Below are 27,702 nucleotides of genomic sequence, written 5' to 3'. Positions count from 1 at the left end.
CGTGAGGTTTACAGACTATTTTCTAATATTATGAGGTTTATATGCCTGGCTTAGATCGCTTTATCATAGAAATCAAGCATCGTAGTGAAGAGGTTTACGGTCACTCACAATCATTGATTAGTCAGAAAAGGAACGAAGTGGGAGCAGGACTTGAAAGACCCTAGAATTGACAAACATTCCTCAAATCACCAGTACGACCACCGTCCCTCACCACGCAAACAACCCACAAATCTAGAAATTAACCCAACCCGTAAATCTCACTCCTTGCTAATTTAATTAAGGTACAGTGTGTGTCAGGTCCACCGTCTTGGTGGATCAATCAGTCATCACCGACGTAACAGATGTCCCTATCTGTTTCATCATTCACACACTTCTAGGACTCGAACCCTCTGTCGCCATCTTCAGTACCGCGCATCCGACCACCCCACCACTCTCCATGAGAGGTGAGGTTTCCTTTATGGCATTTCATATAGTCGCGGAAGGAGCAAATGAAGTATAAGGAAAGCACAAGAATGAAGGATGTTTTGAGTTTAATGCAATTAATGTTGTAAGCTGAGAAGGGATAGAACTATTGGAAATTATAGAAATCTCATTTTCCGCTTGGGAAATTTCTCATTTTCAAAATTGAAGTAAGTTGTTGCTTATAGTTTATTAAAAACCTTTAGCAAATCTACTTTTGAAAATTCAGAGCGATAAGCACAAAAGAAGTGCTGCCGCTGTTCATAACGGGAAACTGGTTTCCTTGGGATCTTGCAGGAAGTCATAAAATGACGATTACACCGGATAAGGGATCAATTTTATCTCTTCATGAACTTTAATTCAAGGAATTCAAAATGACACAACAAGAATTTAATAGTTCTTCGATGCAGTTTCAAATCTCTCTGACCAAAACTAACCACTGATAAAATCTATTGATAAACGACTTTTGAATTGCTCTCAATTTATACTAAGGAATAAACATAAAATGACTTTCAGAAATTATTCGATCATTTACATTAATCACTTCATTTAAACAAATAAATCTCTAAAATAATAAAAAGAACAGGAAAAGGGCATGTAGTACCTACCGATTCAACACATTTCAAAAGTCAGGCGAATCGAAAATAAGTCCGCACTCCTTTCATCAGGTAAAAAAAAAAAAATGTCACAAAAACTTTGTGGATGATTTTTTGACGAAAGATCAACATAATGTCATGTTAACATCTCTCACGAGCACTTTTCTATCACTACTACATCATTAATATGAAATGTTGAAGTGTTTTTAATGAAAACTTGTGATGGAAAGTATTTTTGATGCACAAACGTTCGATTTTAGTTAACAGTTAACACCATAAGCGCATAAAAAAGTTCAGTATTATTACTAGTTAAATATTTTATCAAAATGATAACTTATATAATTTCAAGATTGGTCAGTGAGTGTTTTCATCGAGATTGTTTCAGTTGCAAAGGATTAAATATATTCTAAATGAACAATGAGATGTTATTACTTGAAGTATACTGAAAGCAGTAAGCTTTTGAAGGAATAAATCATCAAAGAAAAGTCATTTGACTCTCCTTGCATTATTAAAAACAGTTAAGCGAAAAGATCCCGTAAAAAGCGACCATGACTATCATTTATAAGGTTACCTAATTAACATTATCATATTTATCGTCATTGTATGATCAGTGTTAAACCTTAAATATTATCAGTATATCACATCATCATCGTCATCACTATCTTACTTTTATCAATACTATGCAGAGTCTAAGACCACTTATCGGACACTGAAATCAGATCGCACGTTGTCATTTTAAAGATATTCACGAGTATTAGTAGTGAGTTACTGGCTGCTAATAGTGTTATCTGTATTGTCATTGTAATAATCATCAATATTGGGTTCCAGTTGTGACAACATTTTTCTTCACTGTTATCAATATCAATATGTCATTTCTGTCGCCTGTTATCATTGTTATCATTAAACCACTGCTACAGATCGTTATAAAATGAAACATGTTTAAGAGATATGTATGTGTATGCATGTGCAGTTTTTTGTTGGCTTTGTAAAATAAACACAATCATCGCTGACAAGTTTTGTCATCTTTCACTCAACAATGTTAACAAAAATCTCTTATTGAGAGATGAAGTTGAAATTACTACCAAATGCTTTCCCACTGTCTCATTATTTGACGATATCCTCTGCTAGCTTCTACTTTCGTTTCAATTAAAAAAAAGTTACGGGACTTTTCATTTCTTAAATATTTTAATAAATCATAGCATGAACTGATTATTAACAAATGTTCTTCTACTGCTCATTTATCTCACAGTAATGAGAATATAAAGAAATGATTCATGTTGATTAAGATCGAAAGAGCGATTACAGGTATTCCGGAATGGCAGCGATGATCCTTAAAGCACTCCATAACTGAGCGTGAACAATTCTTTACTTTGTCAAATTGGCATTTCGGTGAAATAATCCCTTCAATTTTTCACAATTAATTAAAATTATTTCGAACCATTCATTTTCTTGAAAATTAATAATATTCCATTACTGTGACAAGAAATTTAATTTGCCTTTAATGCCGAAAATATATTTTTCCGATTTCATTTTGTTTCCTCGCGAAAAGTGCAGGTCATCTAAATATTTGTGCTGGAAAAATTTCTGAAACAATTTCAGGAAATTTTTGTTCCCACAAAATTTTATTTAAAGTGATCGTATTGTTTCAATAACTTGATGAACCTGTAGGTATAAGTAAGATACCTATACTATTAACAACTCAATTTAAAAACCCAGAAATAGAGACCTCTCAAATAATCTGTGAAAGTTTTGAGTTCTTTAGACCAAGTTGTACTAATTAAAACTAACAAAATTCTTATCCTACTACAGTGTTATTCGGTCCTCGTGGATGACACCAATAAATCAAAATATCCTTCCAATCTTTGTTTAGCTTTTCTATTTTAATGTTTTCAGTTTAAATAACGCCTAAATACTAATAGCAATAAATCAAGAATGAAAAAAAAAAGCGGTTATTATATTTCTTGCTAACGATTCCAAACATCGTTTTCTTGACTTATTCTGGTAAAGTTTTCCGGAAGAGTATATTATACCAATTAAAAATTGTCAAAGACTGTAGACTATTCTTAGCATATCACAATGGAAGTAATGCATTTAAAAATGAAATCTTAAAGCAAAATGAGTACGACATAAAAATGAAAAAAAAAAAATCAAACAAATAATGAACCACAAATGTAAATGATGATATGATTTAGAAGAATGACTGAAATCCAGCAAAACCTTAACAACTTGTCTATTTAATTTTTTACTGATATAATTAAAGATTTATGATAGCAATCGATTCTAAAACAAAAATTAATAAAGAAGATTAAGCATAAAAAGTATCTTATTCATCATAGTCCATGTCATAATTAATAAAACTTTAGAATAACTGTGTGATAATTTAGCAGATCATTTAAACACTTTACGTCAACAGACGTGAATCGTATCGTTTCACACTCGTTATTCTCTATTTAACATCTACTTTCTGCTTTATTCAATCTACTGACTGCATAAACAATTACAATAAGACTCAATATAACTCTCTTAATTTCTAGTGGAAAATTAATTAACCATTTATAAAATTGTGGGCTGGTATTTCTATAAGAATGAGCTACTTTAATACCATTTTAAATAAATCATAATACTTTCCAACCAGAGCTCACAATAATAATTCGCTTCTTGACTACAGAGCTGTAGTCAAGAAGCGAAAGACATATCTGTAGAACTTAATTTCGTTAGTGTAAATGTCAGCTATTCTCAATATTTTTACCTTCGTTGCAGATAATTCAGAAAATTGAAATTGCAACCTACCACAATGTCGGAATACGAGAGCAATCCTGGTTGGCAATATTTACGTCAACGACAACAGCAGGTAGATTATTCTAGGTTCACGGAAGATTAAAGTCATCATTATATCTCTCAGATTTCAGTTATATTTCCAGTTTTCTGATTCACATATTACCGTGATTACTGTTACAGTAAAATGCCTATTGATTTAACTGGGTGAAATTTGTGTTTCATTGAGGCAAATCTGAAATGTCTGACAGTATTATGTATGAATTAACCAAGCATAATTTTAGGTTCTGATAACATCAAAAAAATTTGATTCTAAGAAGAATGTTTGGGTGCCAGATGAAGAAGAAGGTTTTATTGCTGCCGAGATTAAATCAACAAAAGATGATTTTGTTACTCTTATCACTTGTAAAGGAGTTGAGGTTTGAAATTGGCAAATTTAAAAACATCCAAAATTGAAGAAAATAAATAAAATATAAGTTTTAAGAATATTCAGTACTATGGCTTACTTTCTTATATACACTCAGGTAAATGGATTCGTTCGTTTTTCAAATTTGAATCTTTTTATAATGTCAAATTTTGCCATGCATGTTCATCAAAGTGTAATTCTAATCACTTGGCACCTGCATATACCATTGAATGATTTTTTTTTTTTTTTTTTTACTACGAAATAATAAGAGATGAATAATAAAGTAGGACAGAAGTCAGATTCAATTTTTTAGATAAAAATTTATTTGCTTTTTTTTTGCGTAAATCGAGCAATTCGCAAATTCAGATTTGTATTTACGAATTTATATTCTCATTAAAGGGAAATGTTGTAGTGATATTGCATTTTCTTCTGAAAGCAAATTTCAGAAGACTTTGAAAAAAGATGAAACGCGAAAAATGAATCCACCAAAATATGAGAAAACGGAAGATATGGCGAATTTGACATTCTTGAGTGACGCATCTGTACTTCATAACTTACGTGAACGATATCTCTCTATGATGATATATGTAAGTTGGTTTTGTGATTTATCATTTATTAAAACAATGTTACGAATTAGTTGATTTTCAAAGCATTTAAACTTTTTGAGTGAATGCATCAATGAATAAATGTATTTAGTTTGAAATGATTCGACTGTTAAATGAATAACTGATTGGGTTAAAATAAGAATAAATTTGCAAGCCTTTTAAGGCATAGTTTTTTGCACTTTATCGTTACGCTATCAGCAAAAGCGGATGGCGTTTTAAATTTTATAGATGGTCTTGCTATACAGATTTAAGGTTTTGTTGCTTCCAGTTAAAGATTAAATATTTTTCCACATAATAATTAATCGCGCATTTTCCATATTTGATAAATGTTGTTGAAAGCTGATGGTTCAAAAATCTAGAGAGTTTTTGCTGTAGCAATTAACTGTTAGATGCAGTTTCATCCATTATTAATCAATAATTACTTTAAAGCAGCTCGGATAATGGCGAAAAGAATTGTTTGATGCAAAACGATTATTTTCGTGCAATCTGTTTGCTTTAAGCATTTCTTCTTCAACTTCAATTTTTTGCTAATGTAAGCTGAGCAAGGCGAAAAACTTCTTTAGTCTTTGATCTTTTAAAGCAAATGATGATTTTGGCTCAAGCAAAAACTTGACGGCAGGTCAAGCATTCCTAACATGATGACTGTTTATTGAAGGAAATAAATGCAAAATATGTAAAAGGAAGGTAGGAAGTGGCTAATCACAAAATGAGATGAAATATTTGTGTGCATAAAATTTAAATATAGACACTACCAATTTAATTGAATGTTTCTTCTGGTACTATTGCTAATATTTTTTTTTGGTTGTTTGCATTGTAAAATATTTGCAATACCAACTTTAATTTTGAAGTTTTTCATAGAATTTGTACACAAAAGAAAAAACAGAGAGAGAGAAAGAAAATTGAGATTTTTAAATACAAACCACTCAAATTCTAACAAGTATTTGCTAATAATTCATCCCTATGCATTTTGGTGTTTAAGTAAATCCTGTTTTTTTTGCGATAGATGAGGAATGCAATGGAGTAAAGCAATTGCAAAACGAAATAAAAACTTGGGTGTTGGAAAGTCCTAAAAAAATTTTAGAATAAATAAAAAAATTGTTGAATCTAGCAAAGGAACTGAATAAAAGAGATAGTACTGTTATAGTTTTGTGTTAAAGATAAGATAGCTTAGCTTCTCAATGTAATTACAAAATTGCAAACGTTAGTCTGCTAAAAAAAAAAAAAAAAAAACAATAACCTTAAAAATTAGCACTAAAAGCCTCAAGATTGCAAGATTTAGCGTGAAATTTAAAAAACATTAAAGAAATCTAACTAATAATATGAAAATTTAATTCTGATAAAAATTTTCAGAATTATTTGTCTAAACTTTTCAGACCTATTCAGGCCTATTCTGTGTGGTCATTAACCCCTACAAACGTTTACCAATCTATACTGAAAATATTTGCGAAATGTATATTGGAAAACGGCGCAGTGAAATGCCACCCCATCTATTTGCTGTTTCTGACGAAGCTTATAGAAATATGATTAACGGTAATTTTCAAATAAGCGAAAAACATAAGATACAGAAAAGAAATTTTTTCTAAAGTTTTTCGAGAAGAAATTATTTCAATAATTATTTCCCTAATAGCATTAATTGTTGTAGTGATTTTTATGAAGAAAATCTGTGGTGATCAGAAAAACTGAGATGGCTTCTCCGATAGCAAATTTAGAAATCTTAATTACAGTAGCATCCGTACGATTGAATATTCATCAGTCACTTCTAAAAATTAAAAAACTTATAGACCATAGAAATCAGTCAATGTTAATCACCGGTGAATCAGGAGCGGGAAAAACAGAAAATACAAAAAAAGTTATAGCCTATCTTGCAATCGTTGGTGCACCACATCTATCTAAGTATGTTTCGTTTCAAAGTTAAAATCAATTTTTACCGGTCATTTGCTTCATTTGTTTATTTCATTAACAAAAACAGCTTTCCCAGTCTCAAGCGCATTTAAGAGTATTATTTTATTTATTAGTGGAAATCAGAGAATAGCAACACGTACGTGAACATTTAACAATTTTAATTATTAGTGTTCTCAAACTGTGTCAGTTAAATTATGGTCAGTAGTAACTTTTCTGTTTGCTTAACAAAATTGGAGTTTGAAATACGTAGTTAACAACAATCATTTTCTATCATTTGCTATTATTAATCACTATATCAGTATATCAAATAACCAATCTAATGTTGGATTTTGGAATTGAAATTTATAACTGTTTTAGCAAATCGGAGAAGAATAGGAGAGAAAATGCTTCTTCTATTGAAGATCAAATTGTTCGCACTAATCCGGTACTTGAAGCATTCGGAAATGCGAAAACTGTGCGGAACAATAATTCATCTCGTTTTGGGAAGTTCATTCGAATTCATTTCAATGCTGGCGGAAGGCTTGCTGGAGCTGACATAGAACATTGTAATCATTGTAAAATATCACAGTATAATAATCCTACAAAATTTAAACATTTCATAAAAAGTGCATTGGAAATAAATAATTAATTTCAAAAATATTACTGTTAAAAAAATTACTTTCTTTGTCTATTCCATTCTAAATTTACTTGTTGTGAAATCAATTTTATACAAAAAGAATCAAAAATTTCGGCATAAATCTACATGCTAAACAATTAAGGTTGGTTACTTGGCCTTTCGAATACATTCTGTATCATACTTCTAGCAGAATTTTTCCTTTCATTGAAAGAATCGTGTTTATTTGTTTTATTTCCGCAAATATATTCTCAAAATTTTAATAATTTTCTTAAATTGCAGATCTGTTGGAAAAATCTCGAGTCATCAAACAAGCCCCGGGAGAACGATGTTATCACATTTTCTATCAGATTATGTCTGGTCAGATTGCAGGATTAAAAGGTGAAAAGAGCTTTAGTTCAATTTTTTCCATCAAATCTGCAGAACTCATAATCGGTGCAGCATTTTGTATTCATTCTTAAAATTTTTTGTAATTAACTTCATTGGAGAACAAATTTCCTGGCCGAATAGCTGAAGAGTTTCACTTTGATTGCAGAAAAGTTGTTTCTAACACGTGAAATAAAGGACTATCACTTAATTTCTCAAGCTGAGGTGACTATCGATGATGTGAATGATAAGGAAGAAATGCGGATAACTGATGTAATTGATGATTTAATTCATTATATAATTTCCAATATATTTTCTATCTAATTTCAAGTGCTAATTTAACAAGAATTAGATAATTTTCGAGATTATTTGAGATTTTTGTTTTTCTACTTATAGATTACTTGACTTATTGAATTAATGAGTTCTGTTAGAAGTGACTTCTACTTGTTTTTATAGGAATCATTCGATATCATGCATTTTACCGAACAAGAAAAACAAGATCTATTTGCTTTGGTGGCAGGGATTATACATATGGGTGAAATAAAATTCAAACAGCGGCAAAGGGAGGAACAAGCGGAATGTGAAGATCATCAAGGTGACCGAATCTAATGAAACAATTTGAAGTTTTAGGGATTTAATCAACTTCCTACTTTCTGCTTGTTATAGTGCAATCACCTTCCATTAACAGATTGCAATGCAGTATAGTACTCTTTTTGTTTGCAGAGTTCTTAAAGACAAATGGTTCAGGAAGGGTAGGAAAACTTTGATAAATTAATGACTTAACCAGTGATGAATGATAAATAATATATTGCAGAAGGTGATTTGGCTTGCAAATTATGGATGGTTAATACGAACAATTTCATATCTTCATTATTAAAGCCTCGTGTTAAAGTTGGACTTGAATGGGTGAGCAAGGGACAGAATCTTGAACAGGTCACATCTTTCGCAGTTCTTTACACTAATTATAATAAATCTCAACTCCTGTTTATTTCCTAATGAAAATGAATTTTAGGTGAACTGGGCAGTAGGAGCACTAGCAAAAGCAATATATGCTCGAATGTTCGCTTGGCTAATTAAGAGATGTAATAAAACGTTAGACGCACAAGACCGCAGTCGTGATTATTTTATTGGAGTGCTCGATATTGCCGGTTTTGAAATTTTTGATGTAAGAAACTTGAAGTTTAATATTCTAATCTTTTCCAAACATTTGTTTACTTATTATCATAGCCAGATTTTGGGGAAGAGAATTGTTAAAAATGTAACTTCTTTTCAGTTTAACTCATTTGAGCAATTATGGATTAATTTTGTAAATGAGAAGTTACAACAATTCTTCAATCATCACATGTTCGTTCTGGAACAACAAGAATATCAGCGTGAAGGAATTCGGTGGGAATTCATCGATTTCGGTTTAGACCTTCAAGCATGCATCGAACTCATCGAAAAGGTATAAAATATTTACGAAATTATTATCCACTGAATCACTGAATCAGTCCTATTCAGACTAACAGTTTGTATTTCTACTTCTACCTCTAGTCAATTTCAAATCAAACTATTCTCTTCTATTTGCAAACAAACTTCATACTTTCTGATTTTTCTTTAAAAAACTATGATTTTCAGTTATTAATATTATTTGATTTTGAATAATTCATTTCAAGCCACTTGGCATCATTTCAATGTTGGATGAAGAGTGTATTGTACCAAAGGCATCTGATTTTACCTTGGCTCAAAAAGTTAATGATCAACATCTCGGAAAGCACCCGAATTTTCAGAAGCCTAAACCACCGAAAGGAAAACAGGTTTGTGATTGACTAAAAGATAGGAAATAACATATAAATAATGAACTTTCAGTTTTCTGAAAATCTTCAAAAAGTCCTAATTTCAAAAAAAAAAAAATCTCATTTGTAGTCATGAAAATACGATAAATGAGGAACTTATCAAAAATACGTAATCAATTCGAATCATAAAAATCAGAATTTGCTAGTCATCCCATTTATTTTACAAACTAGACTAAATGATATCCCAGTAATTAATATTTTCAGGCTAGTGCTCATTTGGCCATAGTACATTATGCAGGTACGGTACGTTATAATGTAACGGATTGGCTAGAGAAAAACAAGGATCCTCTTAATGACACAGCAGTTGGCGTTTTGAAGGCAAATGCTGGAATGGTTTTGATGACACAAATCTGGGAAGACTACAAAACACAAGAGGATATGACTAATTTGGGTAGTGTATTTTGATTTTTATCGCTTAAATTTCTTGTTGATATTTGACGAACACTGAATGTTAGAATAAATTTTGGAAATTTTTTGAATAGCAAAATTTGTGACATTTTATTGACCCTACCACTTCTAGTTAGAAGTGTCAAAAGTAGTAAAGTCAATGTTTTCTGAAACTGATCTTTATTGGCTTAATGTGTAAGTTTTAGTCAAATTTCGTCTTTGGTTGCAATTTCTCATAATTACTTCTTTAAAAGCTCAAAGAACAATATAATACAGTTTAATCTCAAAATTCCTAAAAGTTGTAGCAAAAGAAGGCAAAACGAGCAGAAAGAAAGGTAAATCATCTTCATTTATGACAGTTTCAATGATATATCGAGAATCGTTGAACAATCTGATGACTATGCTTTATAAAACTTATCCACATTTCATCCGTTGCATCATACCAAACGAGAAGAAGCAGTCAGGTACTCCCATAGTTATCACATTCAAGACATTTCTAAATTTATGTCCTACGCAGAATCTTTGCCTTTCTCTATTTTTGAATATTTCGAATTTTTTACAGGTGTAATTGAAGCTTCACTAGTGCTCAATCAACTTATTTGTAATGGAGTACTTGAGGGTATTCGAATCTGCCGTAAAGGTTTTCCAAATCGCACCTTACATGCTAACTTTAAACAAAGGTGTCAAAAATTTCAAGTTTTGTTTTCTAAACGTAATATGTAATATGATGGATATCTATCACTCGAATTATTTTTTTAAATAAATTAATATTTAATTAATATTAATTAATATTAATTTATAACGATTAGTTCTATAAAAGGTCAACGAAGTTTTTTATAGTAGTAAGTTTAGTTCAAATAAATGCCTACTTCATTTCTGCATAATTATTTAATATTTGTTGAATTCTACAATGTGAATTAAAATTAGGTATGCTATCTTGGCCACTGAAGATGCATCTTCTGAAATTGATCTCAAGCAATGTGTTGTGAAAATGTGTGCAACACTAGAAAGAGTTGGGACTTTGAAACCTGAAGATTACTGCGTTGGAAATACCAAGGTTTTTTATGAAATTCGTTTCGAAGATGAAAACATCAAGAATGCCATCAAAACCAAGTTTTGGAAAAAACATCAGGAAAATGCCGGAAAATATCACTAAAGGACAAGAAATTTGAATTAGCAGTAAAATTCCCATAGCAAAACTCATTTATAGGTATTTTTTAAAGCTGGCATTTTTGCTCAACTTGAAAAGCTTCGAGATGAAGCTTTATCAATTATAATAACCAAATTTCAAAATGCATGCAGACACTATCAAGTTCAGTGTGATCTTCGCTGCAGAATGCAGAAAAAGTGAGTTTTTTTCCATACTGCTGTTTAAAATATGATTTAATCAGTTTCAGCAAATTTTAATTTTGAATTAAAATTTTAACTTGCTGTCATTGCCGTTTAGAGCTGCTGTTTTGTTATTGCAACGCAATATTCGCGTATGGTGCACATTGCGCAATTGGAATTGGTTCAAACTGTACGGTCTTGTCAAACTATTAATTAAAGGAAGCAAAAAAGTAAGCGAAATTATCAACAATGAACTAAATAGCATTCCATGCCATTTCAATAGATTTTGTGTTACAACGTGTTCGTCACTACATCTATGACACTTATCATTTGCTTCAATCGTATGCTTTGTTTCGCTTCTGCTAAAAATGAAACTTTCCTTCTACTTAATCACATACTGATGACAATGTCATAAAACTGCTTTCTCAGATAGCTTTAATGTGCATATATATGACACTTCTTTTTTTAATGTACTCAAGAAGAAAATGAGCATTTTATTGAATTTGTCCAATATTCAATAAGTGTTACTGGTTGAGGCACATTTTATGGCTTATGAAAAGTTCGTTTTTAAGAAATGAAAATTTTTTAAAAAAATTATTTCAGGATGAAGAATTTGAAGCATTGCAAAGAAAAGCGAAAGAATTGGAAGAGAACTTTAATCGCGAAAAACAATTGCGTAAAGACAAAGAATCAGAAGTGGTCAAGTTGGTAACCGAAAAACAGCAACTTTTCCTTCAACTTGAACAGGAGAAAGATATAAGTGCAGAAGGAGAAGAAAGAGCTGCCAAACTCCTGGCTCAGAAAATTGATGCTGAGAAACAGGCAAGAATATTTTTTTTAAACCAAGTATGTTCTTGCTAGCTTAGGTATGAAAGTTGATAGAAACCTCAATACTTGCAAATTTTAAATAGAAATTTAAAAAACGGATAACGTCACTTGTTTAAAAAAAGGCTTCGAAACTGCTTCTGTACTCAAATTCAAAAGGAACATTGAGCTACATATTCAGATTCGACGCTCTCCTTTAGCTGTAAATGTTATTTATCTTGTTATTTCAGAAATAAAGGCTAATTGATGATAGTGGAATTATGCTCACTTTTAATTTTACAGTTTGCCTGTGTAAAGGAACAGCTTGCTGAACAGGAAGATAGAAATGCAATTTTATCAGAAGTGAAAAGTAAGATAGAGTATGATAACGAAGTTCTGAAAAGTACAGTTGCTGAGCTAGAAGCGACTTGCAAAAAGCTTGACCAGGACAAGCAAGTTAAGGACCATCAACTCCGATCCTTGCAGGTTCATATTTTTAGTATTTTTCTTCTTACATGCCAATTCTTCTCTTTAAGATGAAATAAACTGTCCACAGAAATGAAGTTAAAGCGTCAGAATTCAAGATCATGTAAAATTCAAGAAGCTTTCATATTCTATGTTCTGTTTGTTTTGGATTTAATGTTGTGTTTGTTTTGAGGATGAAATAAAATCACAGGATGAAATAATTGCAAAAACTAGCAAAGAAAAGAAATGCCAAGAAGAGGTTTGCCATTAAAGAAATCTTCTTTAAGATTAATTAAAACTTTGTAAGGAATTTCTTGAATTCGAAATTAGTGCAATAATTAATACAACATTTAATACAAACATTTCTGATAATCTTAAGTAGTTAGATAACTCGGTCAAATAACAAACATGTCAAATAAGGTCTTACATTATCAAATGATCAGTTATGGTTCATTTTGCTACAGATAAGTCGTAAACTTCTGGAAGAAATTCAAGTTGGAGAGGACAAACTGAACCATCTGAACAAAGTACGGAATAAATTAGAGCAAACAATTGATGAGATCGAAGAGAATTTGGAGCGAGAACGACGAGTACGTCAAGACATTGAGAAATCAAAACGTAAAGCTGAAGGGGAATTAAAAATTGCTCAGGAAAATGTCGAAGAATTCATGAAACAAAAACACGAAATGGAAAATGCACTGAAAAAGTAAATAGTTTTTGTGATCAGTGCTTTTTGAGTATTAAGCCTGTTTGTATTAGTCATGTTAATACTGAAAAGAATGGAGCGCCTTGGATCATAACTTCAATATTTTGAGAAGGTAAATTTGAGTGCAAAAGAAGAATTTAATTTTACGGAAGCCTTTTTGAACTGATAAACTTATGGAAAGATTTCCAATGAAGTAATTTTGAAGGAAAGATACTGAAATAGCTTCAATGCTGAATCGTATAGATGATGAACAATCATCGGTAAATAAAATACAGCGTCAATTAAAGGAACAAATAGCTCGTTATCATGAACTTGAAGAAGAGCTTCAAACAGAGCGACAAGCAAAACTAAAGGTTAATCAATGGCTTTTTTCCAGAATTCTAAAATGGTCTGGAAAAACTTAATTCAATAACTTAATTGGTTTTTACAGAGATCAGTTATTTGCATCATAGAAAACATCATAACTTTTTTTTAATGCAACAGCGTAATAATTATCATGCAAAAATTAAATTTTTCGACTTAAATGTTAAAGCGATGTAGGAATGTGCATTATAATAGTCATAAATCATTCATTTTATAATTCTTCTACTTTTACCAACAAATATTTCCCGAAAAATTCTCACTTTTGTGACTTTGGATTAAATGTTTTAACATGAAAATACTGAAAGATCGAGAGAAGTCGCAGTGAAATGCAAAAGGAACTTGAAGAGCTTAGTGATCGTCTTGATGAAGCAGGCGGTGCAACACAAGCACAAATTGAATTGAATAAGAAACGAGAAGCAGAATTAGCAAAGCTCCGTCGAGACCTGGTTAGAAAATGCTTCTATTTCATGAAGTCTTTCCTATCTTTCGGATTTTCATTTTCCTAAAAAAATCAAATTTTTTCTGTAAACATATTTCTTATGAGCATAATGTGTTGCAAAATGACATGTTGAGAAGCTCATTTTAACTAGAAATATTAGAATTCGTCTAATGTGAGTAATTTATTTCAAATGCACCACTACTGCTTTTGTATTAAATATAACAAACGAATGAATAACTGCATAATTAACAGGAAGAAGTATCGCTGAATGCTGAAACAGCTATTGCTAATTTGCGTAAAAAACATAACGATGCAATGGTGGAACTTTCCGGGGAACTGGATTCTACCCAGAAGGAACGAATCAGGTTATCTTCATTTACCATCCAGTCAGAATATGAATGCCTTGCCAAGTGTATTAAGAAGTCTTTGGAATAAAAAAAAAATCTTTTTTTTGGTAAACTTGCAAATTTAAAATTGACATTTAGAATGGAAAAAGAAAAAGGCACTCTACAACGAGAAATTGATACTTTACGGAATCAATGTGACATGGAAGCTAAACAGCGCCAAAATGCGGACAGATTTGCTAAGCAGGTTCAAATTGAAATAAGATTTTAGTAATTCTAGTCAGTTTGTTTTTTTGCATTTTAATTATTAAGAAATCTGTAATTTAAGTTACAAAATTTAGTTGGAAGCACAATTAGCAGATACTCAACTGAAAGTCGATGAACAAGTACGAAATCTGCAAGAATCTATTGCAACCAAAAATAAGTTGCAGACTGAAGTCAGCGATACGAGCAAGTAATCATATCGAGAGCTTTCACTTAATTGTCTGCTGAAAATATTTTAGTTAAAAAAAGGAAGAAGATTTGAATGAGTAGAAAATTGCGGAAGAGATGTGATGATTTCATACTGTTTTGAAAGCGATCAGATATTCAGTATAGAAGGCATTTTTAGGCAACTGGAAGACTGTCAGAATCAAATAGCATTTCTCAATCGTACCAAGCAACAATTAACTGCACAGTTAGAAGAAGTGAAACGACAGTTGGAGCAGGAATCTCATGAAAAGCATTCACTTAATACACAGGTATAATGGATTCTGTCTAACGAAGCTAAGCTAAAATATAGACAGATTTCTTAAGCGGGGTCAAACTGGTATTTGAAAAAAGTGAAAACTTGAAATTTAGCTCTCAAGTTTACAACTGGAATGCCAGCAGCTTCGTGATGCGATGGACGAAGAATTGGATAGCAAAACAGAGCTTCAAAGGCTAATTTCAAAGGCCAATTCTGAAGTACAACAATGGAGAGCTCGATATGAGGGTGAAGGAATGAGTCGATCCGAAGAACTGGAAGAAGCTAGGTAATTTGAATACTTTTCTTATTCCGTTATATCTAGATTAATGATAGGTTGGTTGGTGACTGCTAGATCAGTAATATACTGTTGCATTACTTCGTTTAACAAAAATTGAATATTTTGAGGCGGAAATTGCAAGCGAAAGTGCAGGAAATGCAAGAAGCACTGGATGCAGCAAATAGTCGCATTAATTCACTAGAAAAAACTCGTCTGCGACTGGCTCAAGAACTTGAGGATGCGCAGATAGACGCTGACAAAGCAACTTCTTTTTGTCACATTTTACTCTTTCATCAATTAGAAGACTTCAAAATTTTTCGAATATATCTAGAAAAAAAAAAAAAATTTTTATATTAGTTTTAAATCATCGCAATACTAAGTGACTGTACAACTATATGCATGAAAAAATATTAAAAATTTTTTGTTAAGATTTCAGTACATCTTGCAAAACCATTTCATAAGTCTGATATAATTAGTGGCCAAGTACTGCAATATGTCCCATGCACTCAGTACAAACACTGATTTCAGGCCAATAGTTTTGCAAATTCTTTGGATAAGAAACAAAAGGTATTCGACAAAACGGTTGAAGAGTGGAAGCGAAAATGTGATATGCTAACACAAGAATTGGAAGCAAGCCAAAGAGAAGTGCGGGGTGCAACCACCGAAGCATTTAGACTTCGCAGTACTGTAGAGGAAACAGCAGAGCAGGTGCATTTTTTGCATTTGTTATCATCGAAAATATTAGTTAATTGTTTTCAAATTTTATCAAATATATCATTTATCATAATATTTTGTTGGGAGAGAGCCACGAAAACACCCACTAAGATTAAATATGCAGGTCTCTTGGTCCCAGACATTTATAGTTGCTAAGTAACATCACAATTTCAATTTTTTTAACTTCTTTGCATTTATGGAACATAATGAATTTAGGTAGAAACACTGCGACGAGAGAACAAAGTGTTAACAGAGGAATTGAAAGATGTTACTGATCAGCTTGGCGAAGGAGGAAAAAGTTTACATGAATTGCAGAAACAAAAAAGAAAATTGGAAATGGAAAAGAATGAACTTCAGGTTTCTCAATAAAAATTATTCAATTATAAGTGAAAATTACAACTGCAAATATTTTTTTTTTAATGACTCTCTCTGAGAAATCATAGCTCAACTATTAAGAAGAGATTTTCAATAAAAGATCAAATTGTCAAATATTCAGCAAGCATTGGATGATGCTGAAAGTGCGTTGGAAATCGAAGAGAATAAAGTTTTACGAGCACAAATTGAAATTTCACAAATCCGATCGGAAATTGAGAAACGTATAACCGAGAAAGAGGAAGAATTTCAAAATACACGAAACAATCATCAGCGAACTTTGGAAAGCATGCAGGTTCTTCATTCTCAACCACTCTTTGTTTTTTTGGAAATAAATTCTTCATAATGTTCTGGAAAATCAAAATTAATTACTCTACTTAACAACTGGTATCAATTCATCTCATTCACATAGTTTTGTTTCTAAGGATTATGCATTTTTGTCATTTTTCGAGCTCCTATTTTTTTCTAAAATGTTTAAAATCAAGAAAATCAATTTTTATGATACATTACTATCTGAATTTTGTCATGCTCAAGTGGTTTGATATTTAGGCTTCCCTGGAAACAGAGACGAGAGGCAGAGCTGATTTACTTCGGATGAAAAAGAAGTTGGAATCAGATATTACTGTTAGTTTTGCTCTTATCACTTCAAGTTAATCCTCGAACTACTCTGCTGAAGCACTGGGATTGTAAAAGAATTCATTTTTATATTAAAAGTGAATCATGGATGTCTTTTAGGAACTAGAAGTAGCACTGGATCATGCTAATCGTACCAATGTCGATGCTCAGAAAACCATTAAGCGTCATCAGGATAACGTACGTGAGTTGCAGGTAATAAATTTATTTTATAACCGAAAATAAGAAAGGAATGTTTTCATTGTGCAGTTATTTTCAATTTTCTCCATATCTCCTCGATTGATGCCCTGAAAACTACAGCAGATTTTGTATGAGTGTATAGGATGGTCGGTTTTTTCTGCTAGAAGTAGCCTTGGCCTGTCCTCTATGGATGAGATAAAAGGCATCAGTTCCTACTGTTAGGACGAAGTGAGTGAATGTGCAAGAGTTGAATGAATGTCATTCCGTTTAAGTTTTGATGAAAGGACACACTGATATATTACATTCGAATTATCAATTTCTCCTTCAATAAAGTTTCATTTCTTTAACAAAAATAATTTTTTGAGGAAATTTCAGCATTTTAAATTTTACAGAGCAATACAGCTGGCCAAAATTTTCTAAATTTAGTAATCTATCATAAGTCATATAACAAATTTTAATGGTAGACTCAAATCGAAGATGAACAACGGCAACGTGATGAGCTACGAGAACAAATGAACGTTATAGAAAGACGCATACAAATATTACAATCAGAAAAAGAAGAACTATCCGATACTCTAGAGCAGGTTATCAAAAAATGAATTCCTTAATCAATAATCTGATACTTTTAACTTTGCACTGTTGCCGTCTTTCTTCTGTGATAATAATTCAGTTCATTTTATTTTTCATCTTCAATCCATTAACCATTACAAAGAAGGTTATTACCAAGAATTATCATTCTTATTAATATAATTAGTCGAGTAATTAGCCAAAATTATTGATCAGATCGCTTACAACTATTATATATCAATCTGGATATCTTATTTTGATATTTCTTTTATTGGATAATGATGTTACGCGAATCGATTGCATTTTCAAATAATTTCATCAGCTCCCTGTTATCCTATTATCGGATCAGTTTGAAGAATATGAGAAATTCACAACCTGAATGCAGTATACCTATTAAATTAGCAAACTCTTTCACACCAACATTAAAATATATCTTACTATGAAAGGAGGGAATTTTTAAAGTGTGAATTTTGTGAAAATGAACCAATTTAGGCTGAACGAAATCGCCGCCAGACAGAACAAGAAGCCGCAGATATAAAGGAAGCAGTGAACTCTTTAACTCAAAGTAATTATTCGCTGTCAGCTACGAAACGAAAGTTGGAATCCGAAATTCAGGTCTTATAAAAAGTTTCTAAAAAAAATAAATAAAATAGAAATTCACATTGAAGGCTTATTGGAAAATATATGCGGGATTTTCTATAATGACGAAACGGTAAGCCGTGATGTAAAATCCACACTTTTGCCAATCAGAATAAAAGTTTTCTTATATATCTTTTTCAGAATAAGAAAAGATTGTTAAATTTTTTTTTTTTTAGAAAACCTAAACAAATAATTAGAGACATTACCATCTACGAAGTTACTGAACTGATTTCTTTTACAATTTAATAAATAATATAAATGATACTATAAATAATAAATAATACTACTACATTTGGGATGGCATATTTTTATTTATCTCCAAAAGTTTTATTTTAACTTTACTTTTATTTTCAAATGAATTTAACTTGCTTATTTTTAGTCTCCTGCTAATGCCTTAAACTTAATGTAATTGCATATTTCTCGATATATGAAAAAAACAGAATATTGATGAGCCTATTAATTGTGCAAACTGTTACGACTTTTCAAACATATTCAAAACGGGACGTCAAGATATTCTATAGGGTCACTTTTCAGCAGCTCCATAGTGAACTGAATGAAACGTTTAATGAACTAAAGAATACCGATGAACGATGCAAGAAAGCGGTGATGGATGCAGGAAAACTGGCGGAAGAGTTACAAACAGAGCAGGAACATTCACAAAATCTTGAACGACAGCGGAAAGGATTGGAATCACAAATGAAGGTTTTATTGTATTCCTCCCATCCTTACTATTTCCTATTCATTTAGAAGTTTTTCGATGAATGGACAATAATTTCAGATGGGCAGTAATGCAGAGGAGAGGCATAGAAGCAGTCTAACATAATTAGAGCCTAAATTTGTGATACATTTTCAGGAAATGCAGGCTCGTTTGGATGATGTAGAAACAACTGCCCTAAAAGATGGAAAACGTATCTTAACTAAATTAGATCAACGTGTACATGACCTTGAGATAGAACTGGCGGATGAATGTCGACGTCACGCGGAAACTCTCAAAAACTATCGCAACAGAGAACGAAAAGTGCGCGAACTTCAATTCCAAGTAGATGAAGATAAAAAGAACAGCGAACGAATGTATGATCTCATTGAAAAGATGCAAACAAAAATCAAAACTTACAAGCGGCAAATAGAAGAAGCGGTCGGTATTGGACTTTCATTAACTTTTCAAATTAAATTGCTATTAAGCTAAGAAATATTTAAATTTACTACAGTTACATGTGATAATTGTTCCATTTCAAATATTTTCTTTTGATCGTTATTCAAGAAAGATTTTTGCTGCTTCGAACAGCTCAATTTAGGTTATCTTGCAAAATTTCTTGCATTGACTTGTAAAGTAATCTGTTTTTTATTTCTTATCCTAATTTCATTCCAGTTCTTTGTTTTTCAAGGTGTTAATTTAATTCAGGAACAATTAGCCACTCAGAACATTGGCAAATATCGGCAAATGCAGCATATGCTTGAAGATGCTGAAGAACGCGCTGATACTGCCGAAAATTCGTTGGTCAGGATTCGAGCTAGAAATCGTTTTAAACCTCAGTCTGTTGGGGGACGCATCGCACATTCTGTACCATTTTTAATGTATTCAATAAAACTGAAAATTAAGAGCAAAGTAAAAAAACTGATTTGCCGCTATTTATATTTTTTGGAACAATCAGTTTTAATTGATGTTTCATAGTTTCTAACTTTTTAAACTTCGATATTCAGGTATCAAATGTTGGTATCACAGCACATCCTTCGATAGCTTCAGAAGAATCCTAAATGAAACAGTTTTCCATTAGAAAATTGACAAACTTAGAAAATTATTCATTTCTCATTTCTCTGTTGTTTTATGTTTACATGAAAAAATTTCTCTTCGTAAGTTTGAAAATTGGTTTTCTTTTGCAATGAAAGAAAATGAAACGGTTAATAGCAAAAATGTTATTAATTTCTTGTTTAAAAGCAAATAGTTGTAGCTAAGTTCTAATTTTGCTCAACTTAGAATCTATCTTGTTAAAATTCAGGATATAATCAGGAAAGGCCAAAAATCATCAGAGCTAAAAATTTTATTTTTCAAATCTATGTGCGAGAAACTTTTTTGGATAATTCAGTAATGTGATTTTCAATGAAAATTTAACTTCCTCCAGTTCTATTTATGTGTACCATTTATGATTACAAATTCTGGTCAGTAATTAAATACAGTTCTTCCTCATCTTATAATAAATTTTAATAGCTAAATGTTCTTTAAAGTTGTTCAAAGTTTTCAGTTTTTTTTATTAAATTTCGAAATCGGTTATACTTCTTTTTTCATATTTCTTTCTATCTTAAAAAGATCAAAAAATTATTGATGGAAGTTTAATACATTTTTTTGTACAACTTATCATTGTAATATCTGAATCTTATGTTATATCGATTACAAAAAATAGACGTGACAAAACAGATGAATTGCTGTTTGCGCCAACGATTCATTCATTATTGCGGTTCTAGCAATCGGTGTTAAGGTTTGTTGCTTTTCTTGAAATTTTCAGATAGTTATGTAATTAAATCTTATTAAGGTAAATTTATTGGATATCGAAGGAAGAATTTATTGAAATCCTAATGAGTAGGTAGAGCACATAATATGCCGGAGAATTTGGGAAATTAGCATTGGTAAGACAATGTCATTACTTCGAAATAAGTTGTAAATGATTTATGAAAGCTTTGTATGTCTAAATTGAAGGTATTGAGGTTTGCACAATTAGATATCTTTATCAATTTGTGAAGAGTGTTTGGAAGGATTGTATTCATCAGCACCTGTTATGTTTACGTTACTTACTCATTCATTAATCATACCTTTCATTTTTCGTTTAACTTCTGCTTCCAGTAATTTCTGTGTTTTGGAAAGTAGTCATACTTTATTTACCAAATACAAATAGTAAAGGTAGAAAAAAATAACATTCAGAGAGAATAACATTTTGAATTGATGCAGTTAATGGAAACCTCTATTGCTTTACTATAATAATTTTTAATTCTCTGAATGTTGTTTCTTGACTTGATTTTTGCTTGATATGAAAAAGAATCGTTTCATTTTATTTCAGATACTGTTTAATTTTACTCAGTTTTTTACAGGATCCTTAATTTTGGAATATTTGGTTCTATGTTACGACACTGTTTGTTTGTAATATTTCTGTTTCTTTAAAAATTTTCTTTGACACATAAATTTACTCGAAGCGAATAAACTAAGATCATGTAAGGAATGACAATGAACTTTTTGAGTGATAACAATAGAATTTGACATATGACAAACTTTTGTTTTTATAAAATATGGGCTTCCTTTGTTAATAAAGGAACAAAGAATTTCTATTTCTCCAACGGCTGGAACATTTTATTCTCCAAAAATTCAATGAGTTTCTTCTTAAACTAAACAAGAATGTTCTTAAAAAAGTTATACGAAAGCAAACTAAAATATGATTTACCCTATAGATTCAAAGATATTTATATGCATATTGTGCACGCTGTAAAAGATCTTCATATTTCTGAAGTTCTCAACAAAAAACAGTCTTGTTAGTCGTTGTTTGATGAGCTTAGTCATCAAAAAAAAAAGCTTAATCATAATCAGCATCTTATTTGAGTCAGTGATTTCAATTTAAACTTTAAACTGTAGCATTTAAACTCTTGATGGACTATGGGTAGCAACATGATCCATTTAGGTTGAAAAAAACCTTGGGATACAGGGATCCGGCTAGTAATTAACTTTCTTGACTGCTTAATTACTAATTACAGCAACTACTTGAGGAGCAAAGGTAAGTCAATTTAACCGCTCATCAGCGATTCTACTTCTCATTAAATGACTTTCTCCGAATTTGGCAACGCATATAATCTGACAAAATCTGCAAAAGTTTTTAATTTACTCAATGAACACCTAGTCTGTGCAACTGATGGGTTAATATCATGTGTATATGAGAGAAACGTGTGTGTCTCTGTCTCCGTCCGTGCGTGTCTGTAACATATGGATGAGTCATTTATTGAATGTTCTGCTTTGTCCTTTGTCATCTGCGCATTGTAATTGTATTATGAGCCTGAAAATGTATTCTGAGATGCGATAAGGGAATATAATATTTTAAATTCGTGATTTTTTCAGTCATTTGTTGTTAAGTCTTCTAATAATGTTTGTTTTACTTCGATTCTCGCATTTAAATACCTTTTCATTCTCTCTTAAATAATCTCTTCCTTTAGTTTTTAAACCTTTTACGTTTCACATTTGTTGTCAAACTTCCATGGAGTTTCATTTATTGCAACACTGATAAACTGCTCTTATGCGCCACAAATTTTTCATTAATTTAATTCTTAGTACTCAAATTCTACTGGAATAAAGAAATGAATGTTACAATTGAGTTTTTAAAATTCTTAGATATAATAAACAGGCCATGAATGGAATATACTTTATCTGACAATCTCAACAATTCCATAAGCAATGATTTATTCTGGGGCCAGTGGCATTTTCTTTCTGAACAGCATGCATGTCAAATGGAAAAAAAAAACCAAAATCGTTCTTTCTCCACCATTGGCGGTAAAATCTTTTCTGTTTTCACATCAAAATAGAATCAATCCATACATGCTTAGAAAACAACAAAAACAATAAACTTCACCAATTTGATAAATGCAAAATTTTAAGGTCTAGCAAATTTCTAACAGTTTTCTGAATTAAGGGAACTCTGCTTGTTATTACAGTTATACGCCATATTTTTAAATTAAATTTCGATAATTTCATAAGTATTTTGCTAACCATTTAGCAACTTCATGAGGTCAATGAATATTGAAATGAAGTGACGATGAGAAAGCCTTGGAAAAAGAAAAATGAAACTGCTTTTGCACAAGAAAATTGTTGAAGGTTTAATCCTGGTGTTAATAATTTGATTGAACATTTCTTCGTCTTTCATTAGTAACGACCGGTTAGTAGTTTCGAGAAGTTTCAATTTTGGGTGGTGAATTTGCAATGATTTTAGATGTGCACTTTAATTTCATTTAGCTAAATTGTTCAATCAGCAATTTCTCTCATTTTTACTCTCTGCTTTATTTTTAGTTTTAACCTTCAAATAATGCTTTTGAAGCTAACACAGCACTATCTGGTACTTTTTGTACCAAATACTTTCGTATTACGGCAAGCAGTTGAAACCTTATAGAAGTACCACTTCAGTGTTAACTTAATAAGATGCAAAGCTATAGTATTTTGACTTAGAAGAAGGAAGAAGTAAATGCTTTTTGAAATATTAATAACTTGCATGGGAAGTTGTCAATTGCAAGCTTTCTAGTTTGAGGGCAATATGGTTCCTTTGTTGTTACATGTGTTTTCCTCATTTAATATTTCAAAAAATTTCCATCAGCTGATTTCATGCAGAAATGCATTCAACTAATCATTATAATCCATTTTAAGAAATTCAATATCACAGTAAAGAGAATGCAATTTTATGTATGTTCCTTATTGCAACTTTAGCCAACACGACGACTTCATTCATTTGAGCTGCATGATTTTTAAGATTACAAGGACTGATTTCATCTGTGAACCGATAAAATTGATATGTTGATATGATTCCTAAATCTTTCTTAACTCTTTCTCACGAATACATTGCAATTGTGAGTTTAATAAGTTGAACGTATCTGCATAATATCAAGATAGTATGACTTTGAAATTATCAATTTAGAGAGAAATGATTCACTTCCTGCCATAAAGTGGAGAAGAAATCGTCTTTTTGGTCTTTTTAGAAATCCATTTATTGTTGATGAATGAATGATTGAAAGCATAAATAGGTTGCTAAGAGGCATCGGGCATTATATTTAGGATTGATGCTAAAGATGGTTATGTTTTTAAATGCATTTATCAATGCAGTATAATGATAGTATGCTTGGATTGAACAGTAATTAATAGACAGCGAAATCTTCCTCATTTACTATGCATACCTCATTCTACCCTAGTAACTTCATCGTTGGCGCAAAAGTGTAATTGTTTATGATCTTCTTTTGCATCGTTTCATTTTAGGAGTCAGGATGACCAGTATATGAAAAATTCTTGTTAATCATTTATTCTAATTTAATGATTGCTACCGATTTATAGGTAAATCTTTGGTCGTATCCCTTTCTCACTCCAAACTGCCATTTATTTAAAGAGAAAATGAAATAATTTGCTCATTGGATTTTAAAATGCAATATGAAAAGTAATCTTTATGTTTGCACAAATGACAAGTAACGGGATTAATTTTTTGCTCCAAGCAAAAAAGCTAGCATCCAATCGGGATGTATTTGCGTTTGCAATTGTTTACGGTTACAACGAATGCAGCGTAGTGTATTGGAGACAAAAAATATCGGATTCGTATAAATCGGATTTAGAGCAGATTTTTAAGTGGAAAATGAGAATTTAGGAAGAATATTTTGTGAATATCTGTACGGAAAGAGAGAGTCAGCAAGCGGAAGAGTTAAGAAAAACGGTATGATTAAAATCAAATCATACAGCATTGTAGGGAAAAAGTTTGAAGTTTGATATTAAGTTATATTTCCAAGGCTTTTGACAACAGCAATTTAGATAAATGTATGCACTGAGATGTTATTTTGAAATTGAAGTGGAATCAAAACGAATCCACTAACTTGATCGTATCATAAATCAAGCAAACGATGGAAAAAAGCAATAAGGGAAATAAGTCAAATAGCATTGGAAAAGTGAGATAATTCAAATAGAAAAATTGAAATTTAACGTTGGCCAGCTTCGATACTAGATAATATGAATTCAATTTTAGGCATAAAATTTTGAGCTGAAATTTGAATTTAAAATTCTGTTTCTTTTTTTTTTTCAAAATATTTTAAATGCTGCTTCCTTCCATCATTGATGAAATTCAGGTAATTCAGATGACGTCTAGAGTGCAAACAGCTTTGACGGCAGCTGCAGTTGCTTCATCTGGTAAAATGCCGTCTTTAATTCACAAGCAACGCCATGGTTCACCTACCGCAGGTATCTTTACACGCAGTCAGCAGAAACGATCATTCAGCTCCGTATATTCTGTACGACCAGGAAACAATGGTACAACAAGCGATACAAGCTGTGCATCGTATACTGATCGCCTTCAAGTGCAGAAAATGTTAGTGGTATTTCTGACTTTGATATATGCATCGAGGAGTTATGGTAGTTATAAGTGATGTTCAAGTGATAAGCGTGTTTATCATTTGAACATCGCTTATTATTTATGCTGTACTCACTTTTTAATATCATTAGTATGGTTAGACTGTGTTGAATAAATTGAGCTAAAATTATTTTGATGATTATATTTTAAAAAGTCATATTTCATTCCATCTAATACGAATTAATGTGATTCTATTTTAAATTTACTGTTATTTAATAAATTTCTACTTTGCTATTTAAATGAGAAGATTTGATGTGACTCATTTTAAAGTAATGAGGGTCTGATATTTCGGGAATACATTAAGTCATGCAAATAATTTTGAATATATTTTAATGTGTATTTCAAAAGAATTCTCCCAATTATCAGGAGCATTTTTGTGAATGATGTTTGGCATTTCATTTAAATTTTGGAACACTCTCCTTCAACTGATATCAGTTCAACAGGTGGCCAATGTTGCCGAAGTAGTGAAGTAGCTACAAAGTGATTCTAGATGAAAGAATTTATAGTTAGTTACGATAATTCTCTTTATCTTTATTTTTAATATTCATGCAAACTTACGTACGTAACTTACTTGCATCTCAAATTCATTATCTAAGCTTTTACTGTTTTTGATACACAGAATGTTGAAGAATCTTTGTTATGAATTCACGATGTAATTCGATGACTACTAGAGATGTTTATTTCTTTCTAACATTTTTTTATCAAATTCTGGTTTTATCCATTTCAAATTCCAAATCAGCTCTGACCCGAGCATAAAATTCATCATTTCGGTGCGCTATAATTTGATGCATTGTGTAATAAATGTATGCCTAACCTTCCAATTTGGTAAAAACGTTTAATTTCACTTAAGATAACAAGAGAGGTTTATATAATAAACATCAGTAATGACTTCAGTTATAAGCGCTTAGCACTGTCGTTTAGGTTTTAAATTCTATAAAGATATTTTTTAATGGTTCCTTCTATGATATCCATACATACTTCGGAAAAATTCCTGTCTTTGTTCAGTCAAACTATTTTATTTCTTAATTAGTTGATGCTTATGAATGCAGCTTTTCTTGTTTAGGAATTGAAAATGCACCATGGCCTCTTAAATTGTTATTAACACTTGAATAGGGTTTTCATGAAAGAATTTATCTTTTATAAAAGCTCTAATATTAAATTATTTGAAACGCATGTACAATTCAGGAAGTTGTTCAATAATTGATCAGTACTTTAGCTATACTTTACTTTTTAAGAAAAACTGTTATATTTTTAAGTAAAATTTGAACATTGGTGAAATTTGCTCATTCTCTACAATACTTTCATAGAAGTAGTTTGTTGTTCAACTATTCGTCGACTAATACAATTTCTTTCTCATGGCGTATGTGGAAATTAGTCAGGATAAAAGGAATTAAAAGGAAGAAATGGAAGAGTAACAAATGCTTCAATAAAATTAGCAGGCGAAAACAAGGTCAGTGAATAAACTGCTCACTCTGGAAGATAAAAAAAATTCAACAGTTCAACGAAAATGATAAATCAATTCGGGAAAGTCAATGAACATGAAGAACCTGTCGCTTTACGAAAGAAAAATGGTGCAAAACAACAAGCTCAAACTAATAAGACCGCTGAAGATTTTCGTCTTTCGTAGGGAATTTTGTCGGAAAAACATTTAATATGTAGAAATAAAATTATATTACATCCATAGAACTAAGACTGTCTTTTTTAGACATTCCTTGAACAAATCTTCCCGTGCATGAGATCATTTAATAGCCATCTAGCTGTGCTTATTCGCATTGTTATTCCTTATTTGTGCTATTTGTACAATGAAAGGTAGGGTTTGTGATAACAATAAAGAAGAAAGTGAAATAGTGAGGAAAAATTTTATTATTATAGTTTCTTGTAGTGAGTAGATTGCACTGTTTTGTAGGTTTTGGTGAGTTCTTAATGTTATTATATTTAAAGCTGAAAAATATAATATTATAAAAAACCGTTATTGTCATAAACTTAATTGTATGCAAAACAAAACTGATTTTTATGGAAGTTAAGATTTTACTATTTCACTTTCCCACTCCCTTCCCCTGATAATGAACTTTTGAACT

General features: G+C 31.2%; 2 protein-coding genes across 2 annotated transcripts; both read left to right on the top strand.

Annotated features, from left to right (window-relative positions):
- Window positions 1–3,849: 3,849 nt before the first annotated feature.
- Bma-myo-5 (Uncharacterized protein) lies at window positions 3,850–20,258 on the top strand (the record flags this gene model as incomplete). The annotated part of the gene is made up of 42 exons (XM_043081967.1): window positions 3,850–3,906; window positions 4,115–4,249; window positions 4,683–4,823; window positions 6,215–6,371; window positions 6,623–6,734; window positions 7,101–7,288; window positions 7,639–7,737; window positions 7,892–7,995; window positions 8,179–8,317; window positions 8,537–8,655; window positions 8,735–8,887; window positions 8,996–9,166; window positions 9,378–9,518; window positions 9,762–9,948; window positions 10,250–10,408; window positions 10,507–10,624; window positions 10,872–11,001; window positions 11,155–11,291; window positions 11,392–11,503; window positions 11,877–12,095; window positions 12,381–12,563; window positions 12,736–12,801; window positions 13,007–13,248; window positions 13,454–13,601; window positions 13,917–14,057; window positions 14,303–14,415; window positions 14,536–14,641; window positions 14,736–14,848; window positions 15,005–15,134; window positions 15,235–15,407; window positions 15,527–15,659; window positions 15,927–16,106; window positions 16,329–16,469; window positions 16,609–16,779; window positions 17,034–17,108; window positions 17,220–17,312; window positions 17,762–17,881; window positions 18,357–18,479; window positions 19,038–19,205; window positions 19,357–19,638; window positions 19,906–20,064; window positions 20,205–20,258. The coding sequence occupies 42 exons, from the start codon at window positions 3,850–3,852 to the stop codon at window positions 20,256–20,258; spliced, it is 5,892 nt and encodes a 1,963-aa protein (XP_042937901.1).
- Window positions 20,259–25,352: 5,094 nt separating this feature from the next.
- Bm9938 (Uncharacterized protein) lies at window positions 25,353–27,251 on the top strand (the record flags this gene model as incomplete). Its single annotated transcript, XM_001901721.2, has 2 exons — window positions 25,353–25,582; window positions 27,122–27,251. The coding sequence occupies 2 exons, from the start codon at window positions 25,353–25,355 to the stop codon at window positions 27,249–27,251; spliced, it is 360 nt and encodes a 119-aa protein (XP_001901756.2).
- Window positions 27,252–27,702: the final 451 nt, after the last annotated feature.

The sequence above is a fragment of the Brugia malayi genome (assembly GCF_000002995.4).
Source record: "Brugia malayi strain FR3 genome assembly, contig: Bm_v4_Chr4_scaffold_001, whole genome shotgun sequence".
NCBI lineage: Eukaryota > Metazoa > Nematoda > Chromadorea > Rhabditida > Onchocercidae > Brugia > Brugia malayi.
This window is presented reverse-complemented; position numbering and strand designations above follow the sequence as displayed.